The 19,336-nt window shown below is 64.3% G+C and overlaps 1 protein-coding gene across 5 annotated transcripts; it reads right to left on the reverse strand.

Annotated features, from left to right (window-relative positions):
- Positions 1-1,516: 1,516 nt before the first annotated feature.
- ARRB1 (arrestin beta 1) lies at positions 1,517-18,743 on the reverse strand. 5 transcript variants are annotated; one of them, XM_074919374.1, is made up of 16 exons: positions 18,309-18,734; positions 11,008-11,038; positions 10,483-10,543; positions 9,618-9,662; positions 8,405-8,601; positions 7,511-7,570; positions 7,326-7,393; positions 6,452-6,587; positions 6,280-6,364; positions 6,118-6,190; positions 5,477-5,614; positions 5,184-5,267; positions 4,885-4,908; positions 4,174-4,244; positions 3,810-3,861; positions 1,517-3,092 (listed from the first exon to the last, which is right to left on the reverse strand). In XM_074919374.1, exons 1-16 carry the CDS (start codon positions 18,326-18,328, stop codon positions 2,981-2,983), a joined length of 1,257 nt encoding a protein of 418 aa, XP_074775475.1. In that variant the 5' UTR covers positions 18,329-18,734; the 3' UTR covers positions 1,517-2,980. The 5 variants fall into 5 exon arrangements, with proteins under 5 accessions (XP_074775475.1, XP_074775500.1, XP_074775491.1 ...); XM_074919399.1 differs by lacking the exon at positions 4,885-4,908 and having other exon boundaries at positions 3,810-3,853; positions 4,160-4,244; positions 18,309-18,739; XM_074919390.1 differs by lacking the exon at positions 4,885-4,908 and having other exon boundaries at positions 1,517-3,098; positions 3,807-3,861; positions 4,153-4,244; positions 18,309-18,739.
- Positions 18,744-19,336: the final 593 nt, after the last annotated feature.

The following is a 19,336-nucleotide window of genomic DNA, read 5'->3' on the forward strand; positions in this document are numbered from 1 at the left end:
GGTCTCCCCTCAGCCTCCTCTGCTCCAGACTGAACCCCCCCAGTTCCCCCAGCCGCTCCCCAGCAGACCTGTGCTCCAGACCCTGCCCCAGCTCCGTTGCCCTTCTCTGGCCACGCTCGAGTCATTCAATGGCCTTTTTGGGGTGAGGGGCCCAGAACTGAACCCAGGAATCGAGGGGCGGCCTCCCCAGTGCCGAGCCCAGGGCTCAGATCCCTTCCCTGGCCCTGCTGGCCACGCCAGTGCTGACACAAGCCAGGATGCCGTTGCCCTCCTTGGCCCCCTGGGCACACTCTGGCTCATTCTCAGCCCCCCCAGCCCCTCTCTGACCGGCAGCTCTCCAGCCTCTCCTCCCCAAAAACTGCCCCACCCCACAAGGACACAGACCCGGTATCCAGCTGTTCGTCCCTTTGCTCCCCGGCGGATGAGCACAGGGCAGCCAGATCTCAGCCTCCCCAGCTCTCGGCTGCTGCAGGAGGGTTTGGTGAGGACTCTGCTGGTTGCCGGCCTTTAGGGCCCAACTTAAACCATCAGCTATGAGGAGCTCCATTGCTCGTTTAACGAGTAGCTCGTTAGTACACCCTGCTCACGGGGTACCGTGTGGCCTTGCATTTCATTTCCAAAATGACGCCCAGCCCTGGTTGTGGGGTTCAGAAACCTCCGTCTCCTCCCTGGCTCCCACGGCGTCTCTGCGCTCTGCCATCAGTGCGGCGATGAGGGGCCGGAGAGGGAATGTGGGGACAGAGAAGGATTGAGGGGACAGAGAGGGATTGAGGGGACAGAGGACGGGGTGGCTGAGTGGCCGTGAGCCGGGTGGGTGCTGCTGCTCGCCCCAGTCCCTGCAGGAGGGGCGGGATCCCTCAGCGCTGCGTCGCGGCGGTTCGATGCCTCCTCCCGGCTGGCAGGGAGCCGTTTCAGCCCTTCTCACCCAAATGACCAAGATTGCAGATGTTAGCGAAGAGCAATAAGGGCAGGAGCCGAGCAGGTGGCTCTTCTGTGCCCCCCCACGTGGAAGAGACGCTTTGGCGTGAGTCCTGCGGCGTTTTAGCATTTATTTTTGCATCGATTTGTGTGGTTTCCGCCCCAGCCTGAAGCGCGGGTGGGGACCATGGTGGCCCAAATCTGCAGCCAGCTAGGGGCAGGGGGGTGTGGAGGGGCAGCTGAGGCAGAGACCCAGTCCCAGGGGTGCCCCAGCACCCCCCGTACGGGCAGGCAGCAGCCCCAGGGGTGCTGGAAACACGGGGGCTGGTGCCGGGATGCTGCCAGAGGCTTACGTCCACGTTACTATGTGGATAAATTCATCTACTCGTGAGAGAACGTGCAGCTGAGCACAGGAAATCCGCTGCCCTGAGTTTGCGGTGACTCGCTGGGGTGGGACAGAGCAGCAGAGAGGGGGGTGACAGCTCCCAGTACCCCCCCAGCACCGCGATGGGGTGCCACAGTGGAGGAGATCTGGCCCAGTCCTGAGCCAACAGAAGCGTCCAGGCGCTGGGACTGTATTTTTTTTTTTTTTCTGAGTTTAATAAACTAGAATAATTTATTTGACAGAACACAGAAACATCACAGATATGGTGGAGAAACCAAAGAAGCGGGTATCAATGAACAGTACAAAGTAACCACTTTACAAAAAGAAGTACCACGCTGCCCATCAGCTTCACCCCAAAATAAGAGGGGGGGGGTGTGCTCAGCTCTGCGCCCCCCCGGACTGGGCGGGGATGGAGCGATCCCCACGGGTTGCTCTCAGATGCCAACGCTGACCGCAACGGCACAATAAATAGTAGGAACACCCTCTTGGTCGGTGGTGGGAGACCCGAAACCCCGGTAGGGGGGGGTCCATGGGGGGGATGTCTGTGGGGTGGGAGGGGTCCTGGGCACCCAGGACAGGCACCGCCAAGCCGGGAGGCACAAGCGTCTGGTGAAACTGGTTGGGGTGGCAAACGCCATGTTGCCCTTCCCCCCCCCCCCCCCCCCAAAATAGGTGCTTGACCCCCGTGTGGGCAGAGATTGGGGGGGAACCATCAACCAGGGGAGCTCTGCAGCTTGGAGGGGGGGGCAAAGCATCCGTGGTGTAACCCCACTGGGAACAAAACTGTTACACCATGGTCCTGCTGGGGCTGCGAAGAGGCATTTGCAGCCTCCCCCAGGGCCAAGAATTGAGGACCCACAGAGGGGGGAGTGGGGGCTACGGACCCCCGGGGGCTACAGAGCCACAGGGGCTACGGCCCCGCGGGGGCTGCCCCATCCCTGCGTGGCAGCTCCCCTGGCCCCGGCAGCACACGGCTCCGAGCGTTACTGGTGTAAAAACCGCCGCAGCTGAACCAAAAAAAAAATAAAATCCAACCCCCCGGGGTCGGCCGCTTTAGGATTTAAGGGTTAAGAGCGGGGGGGGGGTAGCGATGCCCCCCCATGCCATCTTGCCACAGTGCTGAGCCGAGCCTTTGAGGGAAGAAGCCAGGCTCAGGCATAGGCCAAGGGGCAAAGCCAGGCTTGTGCATCCCGGGGTGGGGGGGACACGTGCAGGGGGGGACAGGCCGTGGGTGAACAGAGGGGACAGCTGAGGTGTGGGGGGGCCCTTTCCCATGAGCAGACTGCCTAGAAAAGACACACACCCCCCCAGCCCCCCCCCAGTTCTGCTGCACCCCCCCTCCCCGCAGAGACCGGACGTATATAAAACCCGTAAAAGATGCGGCTCATAGGAAAGGGCTCGGGGAGGGGGGGAAAGGGGTTGGATGGAGGGGGGGGGGATAAGGTGAGGGGTGCTGTGACCCCCCACACACTCCACTTTAAGCACCCCCCCACCCCCGGCCGTGCCCTGCACAGGAAGCAGCAGCTGGATGAAGAGTGACGAGGTGATCGTCAGGCTCCCGGGACAGGTAAAAAAAAAACAAACCCAAAATTAATAATTATAGAAAAGAGAAAAAGCCTAATGCCGGGGGGTTACTGGCGCGCGAGCCTCGGGGGGGGGCCGGCGGGGGGGGCTCGCTTATCTATCATTGAGCTGCGGGGAGTTTGTCCGCTCCTCCTCATCCTCCTTGTCGTCCTTCATCCCTTTGAGTCGCTGGCGGGCAAAGTCTTCGAACACGATGTCGTCGTCACTAGCGGGGACACAAAGGAGGGGGGGGGCTTTACTTTGGCGGGGAAGGGGGGGCGGAAAGACGGGGTGCTGGGGGTACCTGCTGTCCCGGCTCGCAGGGTGATGGTGTTCCCATCTGTTCAGTGGTATTTTAGTTTGGGGCGGGGGGATTCTTATCCCGCCCCCCCGCCACGAGCAGCCTCGGTTTTTACAAGCTTTACCACTGTTTGTTCACCGTGCCCCCCCCCAAAATCCCCCAAAATGGGGGGTGAGGAGCGCAGGAGCGCAGAGCGGCGCCGTTTGTTCTACTCCTCGGAACCCACAGTTGGAAAAAAAAAAAAATATAAAAACCCTCCCCCCAAAAAAACCCACTTATTCCAGAGAAAAAAACCCCACGGGAGCTGGGGGGTGGCGCAGTGTGAAAGCTGGGGACACCCTCCCGCCCCCCCCCCAGAATGTAGATCCTGGCGGATGTTTCCTTATTGTGGTTTTTCCCATTTTTAAATTTTTTTTTTTAATTTTTTTTGGGGGGGAGGGAGGGGGAAGCCATGCAGGGAGATGGTGAGGAGGGAGAGAAGCGAGACCGGTAAGGGGTCAGTCGTGGCGCCACGACACGGTTAGTGGAGGGGGGCGGGATGTGGGTTGTGGGGGGGCCCCATGCAACCTCTAAACACTTCACAGACCCCCGTGGGTGGAGGGGGGGTGGTTTGGGTTGGGTTTTTTTTTTTTAATTTCTTACTTTGTGTCAAGCTCTATCAGGTTTGTGTCTATGGGCGCTTCGTTCTCTGGAACTGAACAGAGGATGGCACAGGGTTAGTCACTGAAGACAACAGGGTTGTCCCCACCGTCCCACCAAGGGGGGGGTGTGAGCCCCCCCGGGCTTTCCTGCACTGGAAGGGGGGGGGAATAGTGGCACCCCCACGGTTTTAGCCCCCGGATTTGCTGCCCTGTGTTGCCAAGGGCTCGACGGGAGCTAAACATCTCCGTGGGGCAGCGCGCAGCCTCGCTGGCATGGCCAGGGGAGCGGGTTAACCCCCCCTGCTCCCCCCCCCCACCCCAAATCACCCCAAAGCGGGGGCTGCCCCGCACCCGGGGCCACTCACCGTCCCGGTGGGCTGGTTCTTCCTTGGGTTTGGGATGCATCAGCGTGAAGGGCAGCTCCACTGCCACGTCGCTGCGAGCAATACCACGATAAAGCATGGGCATAGTGCAGGCAGAGAGGGGGAAATTTTTTTTTTTTTTGGGGGGGGGGTCGGAGAGCAGCACCCCACATTTCAGCTGCTGGGGAGACCACAAAGCCAGGTAAAAACCTGTATTATCCTCCACAGAACCTCTTTGGAGCTAACGTGCCTCTTGCTTGAGCTTGACCCCGTGGTTTGGGATCAGCATTAAAAAAATAATGCCCCCCCCCCCGGCACCCCCCCCTCCCCAGGCATGAGGGAGGGGATCAGTGAGGCAAAAAAAATCTGCTTCTTAGCAGCGTAACAGAGCTGGGGAGCCAAATGCTCCGGGTTTAGGCTGTGGGAGGGATGGAGGAGGTGCACTGAGTTGCCCAGTGCTCAGCAGGCGCAGTGATGGGGGGGGGGCGGGGATAGCCCCAAGCATGGGGGGGTCCTGGGGGGGTCCCTGGGGGACCCCACAAAACAGGAGGGACATGAGGATGAAGACCAGGAAAGCCCCTGAGTCTCTCCTGAGGGAGAGTGTCAGGACAGGGGGGGTGACAACAGAGGGGACTGAGGGGCGTAATGACGGGGGGGGGGGGGGGGGGGGGGGCTGCGATTTGGGGGTGTTGGGGGGGGTGGTGTGGGCGTTACCTGGAGGCGAGGTCTCCCAGCAGGCTGGTGTGGGTCAAAGGAGACAACAGGTTAGTCACCGCTCCCCAAAGACATGCCACCCCCCCACCTTGTGTCCCCCCCACTTTGTGTCCCCGAGGGGGGGTTTGAGGGGGCAACAGGCCCCATCCATGGCACGGGAGAGCCCCAAGCAGGGCCCCATCCTGCAAAAGGGGCTGTGGCAAAGAGGGCAGAAAGCAGGGGGGTGTCATATGGATTAACATGTCATCGTGTGTCGTGTCCCCCCCCCCAATGGCCACCCTCCTGTCCCCAAAACTCACCCTCCTCGTGACACCACCAGCTTCACCTTGACCTTGTAGGAGACGATAATGCCCAGGATCTCCCTGTTGGCTCCGTCTCTTAGCCTGGAGGAAGGAGCAGGGGGCATCAGCCAGGGGATGTCCACGGCCACCAGCCGCCCCCCAGCCTCCTCAAGGTCCCTCCCACCGGGTCTCCTCCACCCCGAGCTGGATCCTCCCCCCAGGGCTCAGTCCTGCTCCAAGCCCCCCCCTCAAAAAAAAACCCAAACTGTTGGGGGGATCAGGAGCCCCGCCAGGGGGGCCGGGGGGCTCACAGCGTGCTGGAGGCCAGGTTGGTGTCCTCGTGCTTGAGCTTGCCGTCCAGCGCCAGCCCCCGCTTCTCCCGGTTGTTGGCCAGGAAGGGGGTCAGGGTGTAGACTTTGCAGAACGTCGAGCTCGGGGCCACCATGTCGCTGGGGACAAGAGCCACCATCAGTCAGAGGCCCAGCTGCCCCCCCCGGCTACAACAGACCCACTGGCCACCCGGGATTTCTCCATCCCAGCCCAGGAACATCTCTGTCCCAGTCCCAGTCTGGAGAACATCTCCATCCCAACTCCATCCCAGTCCCAGTCTGGGGAACATCTCCATCCCAACTCCATCCCAGTCCCAGTCTGGAGAACATCTCCATCCCAACTCCATCCCAGTCCCAGTCTGGGGAACATCTCCACCCCAACTCCAGTCCCAGCGCAGCAGACGTCTCTGTCCCTGCCCCAGCCTGGAGTTCATCTCCGGCCAGGGGTACCCAGAGGGTGACATCCCCCCTGGTGCCATCAAAGAAAGGGTCTCCATCTCCCCTCTGCCCCCACCGGGACCTTCTCACTGAATGCAACATCCCACTGGGGTTGCACTGGGGCAGGAGACCTCCAAGGTTCCTCCAAGGTCCCCGGGGCCCCTCGCCACGTCCCCAGTACTCACTCGGCGTCCTCCACGGCCACCGGGCACTTGTACTGGGCGGTGTTGAAGAGGCAGATGTCGGCGTACTGGCGCACTGGGGCGAGAGATGGAGAGATGGGGGGTCAGGGAGGACCCCCACGGGGATGGGGACAGTGACCAAGGGGGCAAAACCCCATTTCTCACCTGAGATTTTGATCTTCTTCACCGTCTTGTTGGTGTTGTTGGTGACGTGGACGTTGACGCTGATGGGTTCTCCGTGGTAGTAGATCTGTAGGGCGCAAAGGATTGGGGACGGTGAGGTCCCCATCCTCCCCGGGGTCACCCCACCGGTGTCCCCTCCCCAGTCCTTGCCCACCTCTTTGTCCAGGGACGCCTCGAGGTGCAGCGGTTTGTCCGACATGAGGAACTGCCGGGTGGTCTCTGCCATGGGCTGGGGGCCGGGCCGCTCCGGCGCGTACTGGACCTTACGGATCACCAACCGCACCGAGTTCCTGGGGGGACACAGCGAGAGGAGAACCCAGGCCCGTTTTGGGTCAAATCCCTCTTTTCTTCTGGTCTGCTGGGTCAGGAGAAGGATAGTGCGGCGAGGGGGCAGCCCCACGGCCGTGCCAGGCCCCGTGCCACAGCAGCCCTGGGCTCCTGGCCTCCACCCCAACCCCTGGTTCATCCCTCACTCATCCCAACCCTGGGAAACATCTTCATCCCAGTCCATCCTGGGGAACGTCTGCATCCTGGAGAGCATCACCAGCCCAGCACTGGCCCGGAGGACATCTCCAGCCCAGGACCACTCTGGAGGACATCTCCAGTCTAGGAGCACTCTGGAGGACATCTCCATCCCAGGACCAGTCTGGAGATCATCTTCATCCCAGGACCAGTCTGGAGAACATCTCCATCCCAGGACCAGTCTGGAGATCATCTCCATCCCAGGACCAGTCTGGAGAACATCTCCATCCCAGGACCAGTCTGGAGAACATCTCCATCCCAGGAGCAGCCTAGAGGATATCTCTGTCCCATCTCCATCCTAGTGAACATCATCAGCCCAACTCCAGCTCCAGTCTCCTTCCCAGTTCCATCCTGGAGGACATCTCCATCCCAACCACTTCCTGGAGGACACCCCCAACCCATCCCCACCCCCTCACCGTGGGTAGCAAACTGAGGGGCTCATTTCCCACTGCCAGCACCCTGAGGACGCTGCTCCCCCCAGGGCTGGATGGATCCCCTCCGCTCACCTCTTGTGGATTTTCTCCTCCAGGTTCTCTGCGCAGAAAGCTTTGACCTCATAGTCCACACCACAGGCCTGGAAACCAGGAGGGGGCAGAGAAGGAGGCAGAGAAACCCCTTTGTCCCCTCCAAAGAGGGGACCCCAACCAATGGCCGGTCACCGCTGCCCGCCAGCACGGCGGGGGGACCTTACCTTCCCCGTGTCCTCCGGGCCCGGCTGCAGCGTGACGGAGCAAGGCAGGTTGGGGGGGATCTGAAGGGGAAAGGGGGGGGGTCAGGGGCTGGGACCCCCATCCCCACACCGTTTCTTTGTCCCGGAGACCCACGGCATCACCCGCTCGGCTGCGGGAGGCGGGGGCGGGCGCTGCATCCCCTCCCGGTGCCATCGTACCGGGTGTTTCTTGGTGCTGCCACCTCGCTCCCTTCCTGCCCGCAGCCAGGAAGGATTTCCTCATTTTCCTAATTGCATTTCCTAATTGCACGGTGCCCTTTTCCTCACGGCCATAGTTCAACCCAAGTCCCACTCCAGATCCATCTTGGGCAGTGGCTCAGCCTCCCCAGACCCGACCCCCAGAGTTACAAAATACCATGGGTTTGGGGTGGGGTTTTTTTGTTAATCTGGGGGATTTGGAGGAATTAAGATTGTTTCACAGGAGCTCAGGGCTGTTTTGGAGCCTGTAAAATACCACCGGGTCCCCCCCCAGGCTTTGGGGGCAGGGGGGGCCATCGCCAAAGCTGCGCTGGGGAAACTGAGGGTGCGGGAGCACAAAATGGGGGGGGGGGGGGATGTCTACACCCCACACACACACACACATTCCCTTCAAGCCCCGCTTTGCTTTGGGAGAGCCCCAGGTTGGTGTCACTGCTCCCAGACATGCACCCACAAGCACCCCGTGCCTCAGTTTCCCCACTGGCAGCTGCTTTTTGCTCCCGAGTTTTAAGCTTCACTAACAAAAGCCACGTCTTCATTGGGGGGTGGCAGCATCTGACCCCCAACCATGACTCTGCGGGGCAGGAGGGGACCCCAATATCCCCCAGGGAGGTCATCCAGAGCACCCGGGAGCAGTGCCACCCGCTGCCACCCTACCTCAAAGGTGAAGGGGTAGGCATGCTCGCCCAGCTTCTTGATCAGCCGCTCCTGCAGCCGCGTCAGGGGTTTCTTCTCCTCGGGGACCGGGGGGAAGGCCTGAGCGTTGGCCACGAAAAGGTCCTTGCGGAACGTCAGCCCCAGCACGTCCAGGTCCTCGCGGCCGTAGCGGAAGGCGCAGGTCAAGGTCACAAAGACTAGGGAGGGGGGACAAGGGGCGGAGGTTGGTGGCAGGGTGGCGTGAGGGCAGGGCGGGATCATGGTAATGTGACATTAATGGTGTGGTGGCATCATGGCATGGTGACATCATGGCATGGTGACATTAATGGCGTGGTGGCATCATGGCATGGTGGTGTCATGGCATGGTGACATCATGGCATGGTGACATTAATGGCGTGGTGGCATCATGGCATGGTAACATTAATGGCGTGGTGGCATCATGGCATGGTGGTGTCATGGCATGGTGACATTAATGGCGTGGTGGCATCATGGCATGGTGGTGTCATGGCATGGTGACATCATGGCAATGTGACATTAATGGCATGGTGGCATCATGGCATGGTAACATTAATGGCGTGGTGGCATCATGGCATGGTGGTGTCATGGCATGGTGACATTAATGGCGTGGTGGCATCATGGCATGGTGGTGTCATGGCATGGTGACATTAATGGCATGGTGACATCATGGCATGGTGACATTAATGGCGTGGTGGCATTATGGCATGGTGGCATCATGGCAGGGTGACATTACGGCATTGTGGTATCATGGCACAGTGGCATCATGACAGGGTGGCATTATGGCATGGTGGCATCATGGCACGATGGCATCATGGCACGGTGACATCATGGCACGGTGATATTATGGCAGGATGACATTTATGGCACAGTGACATTACGGCATAGTGGCATCATGGCACGATGGCCTCATGGCGTGGTGGCCTCACGGCTCATCCCAGTCCCACCAGCACCAGGACGTGCTGGTGGCTCCCAGGAGGTGCCACGATGGGGACACGGGGACAGAGCCCAGGGACCAGCCAACGCGCCTTGGGGTGCCCACCACAGGACCCCCACCCTCTGCAGGACAGGCCACCCGCCACGGGGACGGGGGGCTGGAAAATGTCACCCGAGGGCCCAGAGAGGCCGAGGCCGGGGACACCGCTGTCCCCGGCGGTGGGGCCACCTCCGCGGGCCCCGGCACGAGGGACCCCGTTACCTTTCCTCTCCTTCAGGTACTCGGGATCCACCAGCACCACTCCGTCTGCAAGGGAACGGCGCGTCAGGGGACACCCACGGGGACGGGGGGACACGGGTAGGGACGGGGGGCACCGGCAGGGACTGGGGGACACTGGCAGGGACAGGGGGGGTCACTGGCAGGGAGGGGGGGCACCGGCAGGGACTGGGGGGACACTGGCAGGGACTGGGGGGACCCAGGCAGGGACAGGGGGGGTCATTGGCAGGGAGGGGAGGGGACACCAGCAGGAATGGGGGACGCTGGCAGTGACAGTTGGGGGGACACCAGTGGGGACAAGTGACACTGTCAGAGACAAGGGGGGACACTGGCCGGGATGGAGGGGGGACACCAGCAGGGTTAGGAAGGACACGCCCCCCCTTTCAGGACAGTGACAGGAAAGGGACAGGCTGCACCCGCCACACGCAGCGGGGACACACCAAGACACTGGGGGGGGCTGCACCGGGGACCCCCCCAGGAGCCCCGCGGTGGCCTCAGGCACAACCAGACTTAGCAAGATTTTTATCTCCAGATTTAGCAATATTTTAAAAGCATGAGAGGCTGGGGGGGGCCGGGGTGGGGGCAGCTCTGCCCCCCCAGGTAATTAATACACAGAAGCTGCAGGCAGCTTAAATGAGCAATTAAACATTATTATTATTATTTTATTATTTTCTGACTCCTCAGCAGGGGGGGGGTCTCCAGCGACTGTCCCTTAGGGATGAGGCCACTGCCCCCAGGGCATCTTCTGGGGGGTCCCTGCTCCCCAAAATCCTTCCCCCCCACTCAGGCAGACTCAAGCAAGCCCAGCCCACCTCCCCAAATTTAATCCCCCCCCCCAGCCCCCACGTACCCACGGGGTCCACCACATCGATGTGATCCACGAAATCCCTCTTCCCCAGGTACACGGTGAGCTGCAGGGGCGGGGGGGGGCAGTCAGGGGTGCCCCGAGCAGCCCCCCAAGTTCCTGCGGCTGGATCAGTGCTGGCAGAGCTGCGGGGGGGACACCCCCACCCCCCCTCCCCACCCCAGGTGCCACCCCAGACCCAAACCCACCCCCCGAGGGGGGGCTGCCTGCACCCCAGCTGCCTGCTCCCCCCCGGGGGGGGGGGGCACAGGGCAGCTCCGCCACTGACTGAACCCCCTGACCTTGGGCACCCCCCCCACATCCCCCCTTCCCCCCCCAAACCCAACCGTGCCTCAGTTTCTCCTCCTGCTGCCGTGGCAGCAAGTGGCTTGGGGGGCATCTTTGGGGGGCTGTGTATGTGCCCACCCCCCACTCCTGGCTGTGCTCACAGGATTTTGGGGGGGGGGTCACCCCAGGAAGCACCAGCTCCCTGGCCCCTCCTCCCCAGGGTGCCCCCAGGCCCCCCCTTACCTTCCCGTTGGGACTGGCTTTCTTAAACACCCTGAAAAAGAGACGGGGGGGGGGGGGGGGGGGGGCTGTTAGCATCTTGGCAGGTGACAGTCCCCGACCCCAACATGGTATTGGGGGGCCCAGACATTCCCCCCCCCCTCCAAAAACCCTCCACACCCAGGGCAGCAGCCAGCCCTGCCTCAGTTTACCACTTCGGGGTGGGAGGGGGCCAGCATGGAGGCAGGGGGTTACACCACGGAGGGGTTTGGCCCCTTACCTGCACCAGGCAGAGAGCTGGGGGGGAGGTAGGGGGAAGGGGGGGCTCGTCTGGTTTTTTTTGGGGGGGGGAAAGGGGGGGCTGTCCCTGCAGGGTCTGAGTGGGGTGGGAAGGCTGGGGGCTGCGGGGGGGTGTGCAAGGTGCTGTGCAAAGGGCTGCACCAAGCCCCCACCGTGAAAAGTCCAGTGCAAGGGGCCGTGCAAAGGCCCTGACGTGCAAGGTGCGTGCAAGGTGCTGCACAAAGTCCCTGCTGTGAAAAGTCGGGTGCAAGGGGCCATGCAAGGGGCCGTGCAAGGGGCGTGGGGCCATGCAAAGGCCACTGTGGTGCAAGGTTCTGTGCAAGGCATTGTGCAAGGGGCCGTGCAAGGGGCCTGCCGTGCAAGGAGCAGTGCAAAGTGCTGTGCAAGGAGCAGTGCAAAGTGCTGTGCAAGGGGCCGTGCAAGGTGCTGCACAAAGTCCCTGCCGTGAAAAGTCCAGTGCAAGGGGCCGTGCGAGGTTCCATGCACCCCCCTGCTCTGCCCGTGGCTTTAATTTATTTCTAATTCCCTGAAAATAAATTCAAAAGTATGGTGTGTGCCGCACACGGGGGTATTGAAAAGGGGGTTGGGGAGAAACCAGCACCCCCCGCTCTGCCCGCTGCAGGCAGGGGCAGGCAGGGCGCAGGCATGGGGCAGGCAGAGGGCAGGCAGGGGGCAGGCAGGGGGCAGGCAGGGGGCAGGCAAGGTGCAGGCAGGGGCAGGCAGGGGGCAGGGAGGGCGCAGGCAGGGGCAGGCAGGGGCACAGGCAGGGGCAGGAAGAGCGCAGGCAGGGGGCAGGCAGGGCGCAGGCAGGGCACAGGCAGGGGCAGGCAGGGCACAGGCAGGGCTCGGGCAGGGGCAGGCAGGGCACAGGCAGGGTGCAGGCAGGGCACAGGCAGGGGCAGGCAGGGCGCAGGCAGGGCACAGGCAGGGCACAGGCAGGGGCAGGCAGGGCTCGGGCAGGGGCAGGCAGGGCACAGGCAGGGCACAGGCAGGGGCAGGCAGGGCACAGGCAGGGTGCAGGCAGGGCGCAGGCAGGGGCAGGCAGGGGGCAGGCAGGGGCAGGCAGGGCTCGGGCAGGGGCAGGCAGGGCACAGGCAGGGGGCAGGCAGGGGGCAGGCAGGGGGCAGGCAGGGCACAGGCAGGGCACAGGCAGGGCACAGGCAGGGGCAGGCAGGGCACAGGCAGGGTGCAGGCAGGGCACAGGCAGGGGCAGGCAGGGCACAGGCAGGGGCAGGCAGGGGGCAGGCAGGGCTCGGGCAGGGGCAGGCAGGGGCAGGCAGGGCACAGGCAGGGCACAGGCAGGGGCAGGCAGGGCACAGGCAGGGGGCAGGCAGGGGCAGGCAGGGCTCGGGCAGGGGCAGGCAGGGCTCGGGCAGGGCACAGGCAGGGCACAGGCAGGGCACAGGCAGGGGCAGGCAGGGCTCGGGCAGGGGCAGGCAGGGCACAGGCAGGGCACAGGCAGGGTGCAGGCAGGGGCAGGCAGGGCTCCCTGCTTTCGGCGGCTGTCCAGAGCCTGCCCTGGCGCGGCGCCACCGTAACGGCTTCTCCTGGGATAATCCCTCCTCGCCTCTAAATTCCATTAAAACCACCCGGGGAAGATTTAGCGCCAGCGGTTCGGGCTGGGAAAAATAATTCCCCTCCGCTCAAACACCAGGTGCTGCCGGGACGGACCCTCGCCCCAACGGCCTCGAGACGGACCTGCTGCACGTGTCGGGGTGTCCCTTGTGCCCACGTCACGCCAGGGTGTCCCTCACCCCCGTGCCCACGCGTTGGTGCTGAGCTGCTCCCCCCGGCATCACCCACCCCCGAGGCAGGAGGATGCTCTTGCGCTGGGCATCGCCCCCCCTTGCCGGGCCCCGGTCTCCCCACGTCCCCCCAGCCCTCGTGTGTCTGCACAAGGGGAAAGGGGGGAGCACGGGGACACCCCGACACGGGAAACCAGCAAGAAGAGGAGGGGGGCCCCCCCTGCGCAGGCTGTGGGCAGGGCCCGCAGTGGGGAGGGACAGCGTGAGGGGCCCTGTGGCCCCACATCTCTGCATCCCTGCGTCCCCATGTCCCACATCCCGGTGTCCTCACATCGCTGTGTCCCTGTGTCCCCACACCCCTGAACCCACGTCCCTACATCCTTTTATCCCAGCTTCCGTGTCCCCACATCCCTGTACCCCCACATCTCTGCTTCCCTCAGTCCCCGTGTCCCTAAATCCCTTTTCCCCTGTGTCCCCACACCCCCGAATCCCTGTGTCCCTACATCCTCGCACCCCTACTTCTGTGTCCCCACATCGCTGCACCCGTGTCCCTGTACCCCCACATCCCATATCCTGATATCCCCACGTCCCCACATCCCCGTGTCCCCATGTCCCCACATCCTTGAGTCCCCATGTCCCTGTAACCTCACATCCCCGTGTCCCCACATCCCTGTATCTGTGTCCCCATGTCCCCACATCTCTGCATCCCTGTAACTCCACATCCCTGTGTCCCCACATCCCCATGTCCCCATATCCCCATGTCCCCACGTCCCCCCCCCAACCCCCGCAGGGCCCAGCCGAGCTCTGCCCAGGGACCGCGGCAGGATCCGGCCCGGCTGTCAGCCACCGCCGAGGGAGCACAGGGACTGGGGGGGGGCACTGGGGGGGGGCCACACTTATTCCCTTGACCCCAGAGGAGCCCCAGGAGACAACGGGAGCTGCTGCTAAATCCTCTGCCAGGTCAATAAGGGGACAAACCGCAGGTTGTCCCGAAGCCACTGGGAACGTCGGGAACATCCCCCCAGCCCTTCCTGGGCAGCCTCTCTGCTGCTGCAATTAAATAAATGGGGGGCTGGGGGGGCAAATAAAGGGCCTGGGCTCATCAGGGAAAGGCAACAGCGCCATTATGCAGCATTTCCCCTTCCCTGCAATTAATTAATTAATTGATTTTTAAGGCCAAGGGGGGATCAGAGCCCCCAGCCTCGAGAGCCGGGGATGGAGACAGTGACACCATCCTCCTGAGAGCCCGGAGCAATTAACAGGAGGATTTTTCTGGGTAATTAATGAGACGTTACATAAAAGCAGGGTGGGGAGCACCCTCTGCCACCCCACATTCCCCCCACCCTGGGGACCAGCACCCAGGGGAGACCCTGGAGAAGGGCTCCCACCGGGGTCAGCGCCGTGATGATCCTGACCCTGAGCTGCACCGGGAAACGAATCCGAAAGGTGGAGGCTCAGGCAGGACCCCCCCGGGGACACTGCGGGGTGCTGGGGGGGAGCGACGAGGCCTCCTGCCCATCCCTCGTTACACAAACCCGTTAACGAAGCCCGGCGAGGGCGAGATGGATGGCAGGCGCCGCACAAGTGCCAAGCAGGAAATAATTACTCACGGCTCCTCCCCGGCACCCACCCGCCCTGGCTCCACGGGGACAGGAGGTGGCCCCACATTTTGGGTGCAGGAGTCCCGCCAAACCCCGCGTTCTGGGTGCAGAAGTCTGCGGTGACCCCACATTATGGGTGCAGCGGCCTGAGGCGGCCTCGTGCCATGGGTGCAAGACCCCCGGTTGCCCCCCAGAAAGACGCCCGCGGCTGCCCCATCCCAACGGGCAGCTTTGTCCAAAAGCCCCCACGGGAGCGGGGAAAGAGGCCACGCGGGGTCACAGTGGCCACTAGATGCTGGTGGGACCCTTAGCCCGCTGCCGGATCCGGAGGGAGGGAAGGAGGAAGCGCGGGGCCTTCCCTCCCCCTCCGGCCCTTCCTGGTGTCGAAACGCCGGAGACACGAGGCAGGAAAAGTCGCCCCAACGGCCTCTGCCCACCGGTGATTTCCGAGCCTGGGGGCCCCACACCACGGGCTGGTAGCCCTGCTGCCCCCCAAGCCCCCCGGCACGCTGCTGCAAGACCCCGATGCCACTTCTCCTGCCCACTCTGCTATTAATCCGGTACCTTAATGAGCTCGTTAGGCACACGTCCCCCAACGCTCGATTTGGTGGCTCAGAACTGAGTGGGGGCCGTTGCGAAGATTTAGGAGGATTTGATGCCCCTGGGCATCGGAGCTGGGGGGGTCTGACGGCAACGCCATCGATTGCCTTTGAACTTGGGGCGGAGGAGCCGGCGTTTTCATTGGCTCTCACACTAATGGGGCCAGCGGGCAGATCTAATTAGCCAGAGCCGCGTTAGAAGGGACCTCCAGGGATAACGAAGCCGCCAGCAACCACATCACACGCTCCGGCATAACCCCGCCGCGGCAGCGGCTGGTGGCTCCGCGCCAGCCGGGCCGGGATGAGCCCGGAGCTGATCCCAAAGCACCAAGAGCATCCCACAGGCCAGACGCTGCATCCTGCATCCCCGCTGCATCCATCCCCGCTGCATCCATCCCCGGCCGGGTGGGAGCTTCCTTGGCAAGGAAACGCCTGGCTGGGGGATCCGGGATGTGTCTGGATCCTGCTGTTATTACCAGAGTTTATTCTCCAAACAACATCCAGGAGGCAGGAATTCTCCCCTCCCCGAGCCACCTTCCACGGCTCCATCTCTTCCCAGCTGAGATCCCTGTCCCGCTCCCGGACCCTATGGTCTCATCCCGGGGGGATGAGCGGGATGCCGGGACCTCAGCACACCCCCGGTCGGCCCTGACGTGGTTTGATGCCACAGAGGGGCAGGATGGGACCGTGGGGGTGCTGAGGTGGGTTCTGCCGCGCCAGGACCACCGCAGGGCTCCAGCCTCACCTCCGCTGACCACCAGGAAAACACCCTCCGATGCAGCTCAAAACCACCGGCCACCGGCCGAGCATCCCGCTGGCCCATGGCGCTGCGGCCACCCCGGTTGGGTGCTGGGCGGGAGGAGCTGGCGGGGGGGTGATGTATGTTTTTTGGAGAAGCTGCAAAGAATTAGGCGATGGGTTTGGCAGCGGCCAGAGCTGGCCCGGTCCCCGGCGGTGCCAGAAGCCACAAACTCGCCTGTTTACTCCGCCGAGCCGCTTCCTCCGGCTCTTCCCACCGTGGAGCTTTGAAGGGGGCTCGGCGGGAGGCTGGGAACGGCGGCACGATGACGCACGGAGCCCCCCGAGACCCCACCAAAGGAGGAGGGGGGGTCCCACACCCCACACTGGCGGTTTGGCTGCATCCTCGGTGTGATCCTCACCCTGCAGGGAGCACCCAGGGCCACGCCGCGAGCGGGGTGACCCCAAACCTCGCCGGCACCGAGGCCAGTTGGTGGCAGACATGGGGCGAGGAACCCCAAGAAAAGTGGGGTGGCCCCACGCTGGCACCAGAGGAATCTGCTCAAATTACGCTTTTGGGGTACTGACGCTAAATCAGCGCCCGCAGCCGAACCCCCCGATCGCTCTCCAGAGGTTTTGGGATGAATCCGCATGGATTCGGGGTCGAAGCCAAAAGGGAAATGGGGAGGGGGGGGGAGATTTGTCAGCTTAATCCCCCCCCCACCCCAGCTCTCTCTGTATGTGCTGCGTGGGCAGGGGGACGACCAGCCCCTGCCTGCCCTGCCCGCACGCCTGCCCGCCGCTGCTGCCAGCCCATGGGAACGCCGCTCGCCCCCGTTCCCCCGGCACCCAAAAATCTCCCGGGGCCGAACCGGCTGCATCCCAGCAGTGGAGGGGGGGGCAAGCCAGTGGGTGCTCCAGCTCTGCTGCTGTGAAAGTGGGGCTCCTCCCCAGCCCCCTGACTCTGGGCGAGGGGCTGCTCGCCCGCTCCGGGGGTGCAACGCGCCGGTTCTCAAGAATTCTGGATGCTGAGCCCCGGGTGCTGTCGGCCTCAGCCGGGGCAGCAGCACCCAGGCAGCCCCATCCAGCAGCGACACCCCCAAATAGTGTGGGGGGGGGTTCAGCGGGAGCCCCCCAAATCCCATCCTGCCACCCCGAAAAGCTACAGTGTTTCTGGAAGGTTCTGCCAAAGCAGGGCCAGACCCCTCGTCCCTCCCTCCTGCCGCGGGGCACGGGGTGACATCGGCTGCGCCGAAGCCACCTTGGCCCTGACAGCCAGGTGACATGGTGGGGGGACAGGGGGAGGGCAATGCCACCCCCTTGCCTGTCTGCTGGTGTTGGGGGCAAGCGGGAGCACCCCTAAGTCCCTGGGCCTAAATAATTAACGATGGGGTGCTCCAGGGGCCAGAGAGATATCAGAAGGGGATCGGGGTGACGGGGGGGCACCAAGCTGGAGCATTAACCCCTCGGCCACACCGCCACGACAGCCAGAGCCAGATGGGGACACCTGTGACACCCCCAGACCCCCCATGCACGTGCTGGCAGGGGTCACCACGCTCTCCCCAAAACCCCGAAAGCCCTTTCCCGGGGTCTGTGCATCCCCGCACCCACAGCCCCGGGAACACACGGAGGGGATGGGGGGAGCGGAGGGTCCCCCGTTATCAGTACGGGGCCGGGGGGGGCACCCCAAAGGCTGGCAGCCGTGGCGGTGGCTCCCGCGGGACCAAGGCGTCGCCTGTCGTCATGGTCCCCGCGCTTTCAGGCCTGGCACGTGCTCCCGAACACCCCCCAAATATCACGGGACAACCCCCCCCCCCCCCCCCCGGCCACGGGTCCTGGGGGTCGCTCCAGGCTCCCACCCGAAACACGAGTAGGAAGAGCTGGGGTGACACCCCCCCACCTCCAAAAAAAACCCCCATCCAGGCTCCAAATCAGCTGGAAAAAGAGCGATAACGCCCCCGAACTCAGCCCCGTGGCACCCCAGGGGTGCAGGCAGCGGGGTGGGACCCCCTGGACACCCCCCCACACCCCGCCCGGCCTCAAGGCACCGGCCCTGAGCGGGGGGTGTTAGACGCCGGTTCCCGCTTCGCACCTCGATACCGAGGGGACCCCGGGGGGGACCCAGGGAACCCCCCCGGCAGCCTCAGGACAGCGGTGCCCAGATGCTGCAGCTGAGCCCGGGGCTGGGGCGGTGCAGGCAGCGAGCAGGCAGCGAGCAGGCAGCGCTGACACGGGCAGCGGAGGCGTTTCGGGATCCCCACACGCCTCCCCCCCCGCCGCCATTGCCCGGGGCTGCTCCCCCCGCCTCAGGGTGCCCCCCCCGCCCTCCCGGCCCCACTCACCGGGTGCCTTTGTCTCCCATGGCCCCGCCGATCCTCCGGGCAGCTCAACCGGGAAGCGCCGACCGGGCTTGGAAAATTACTGGCTGGATGGTGGAGGGGGGGAAGAGGCGGCGGCGGGGCGGGCGCTGGGCTCGGTACGGCCCGGTACGGCCCGGTACGGCCCCGCTCGGAGCCGCTCGGGACGGTTCGGAAAGGTTCGGAAAGGTTCGGAACGGTTCGGAGAGGTTCGGAACGGTTCGGAGCGGTTCGGAAAGGTTCGGAAAGGTTCGGAAAGGTTCGGGACGGTTCGGAGAGGTTCGGGACGGTTCGGAGAGGTTCGGGACGGTTCGGAGCGGTTCGGAAAGGTTCGGCCCCGGTTCGGGCGCTGCCGAGCGCAGCCCCGCGGCGCCGCCGCCGCCGCCTCCTCCCGCCCCCGAGCGACGCGGCCCCGGGGCGGGGGGCGGCGGCACGCGCGGGGCCACACGCGCGGGGGGGGGACGGGGGACGGGGGGGGGGACACGGGAGGAAAAGGGGGGGTGTTGGGGGGGGGGGGTGCACCGCCCTGCGCGCGCGCGGGGACCGAGGGGGAGGTGCGCCCCCCCGTGCATACACGCGCGATGCACACGCGGAAGGGAGCCCCCCCCCCCGCCGCCCCCCCGCGTGTGCACCGGGACACGCTCACAGGGAAGTGCAACACCCCCCCCCCCCCCGACCCCAATGTGCGGGCACCCCCCCGGGCACCCCCCCCACACGCGTGCACCCCCCCGTGTGTACGCACCCCCCACGTGCACCCCCCCGTGTGCAAACAGCCCCCCCAGCCCTGCCTGCAGGCAGCGCCTCCCCTTCTGATTGGCTGCCTCCCCCCTCCGTTCGCCCGCCTCCGGCATCCCGGCAGCCAATCGGAGGCGCCGTGGGAGGGGCACCCAGTTTATTCCCACGGGCACCCCCAACCTCCCCCCACACCCCCCCGCCACCCACGGAGCGTGGGGGCGGGGCCTGGGACGGGCAGGAGCAGGCAGGGACGGGCAGGAGCAGGCAGGGATGGGCGG

The sequence above is a fragment of the Athene noctua genome, chromosome 1 (assembly GCF_965140245.1).
Source record: "Athene noctua chromosome 1, bAthNoc1.hap1.1, whole genome shotgun sequence".
NCBI classification, from domain to species: domain Eukaryota; kingdom Metazoa; phylum Chordata; class Aves; order Strigiformes; family Strigidae; genus Athene; species Athene noctua.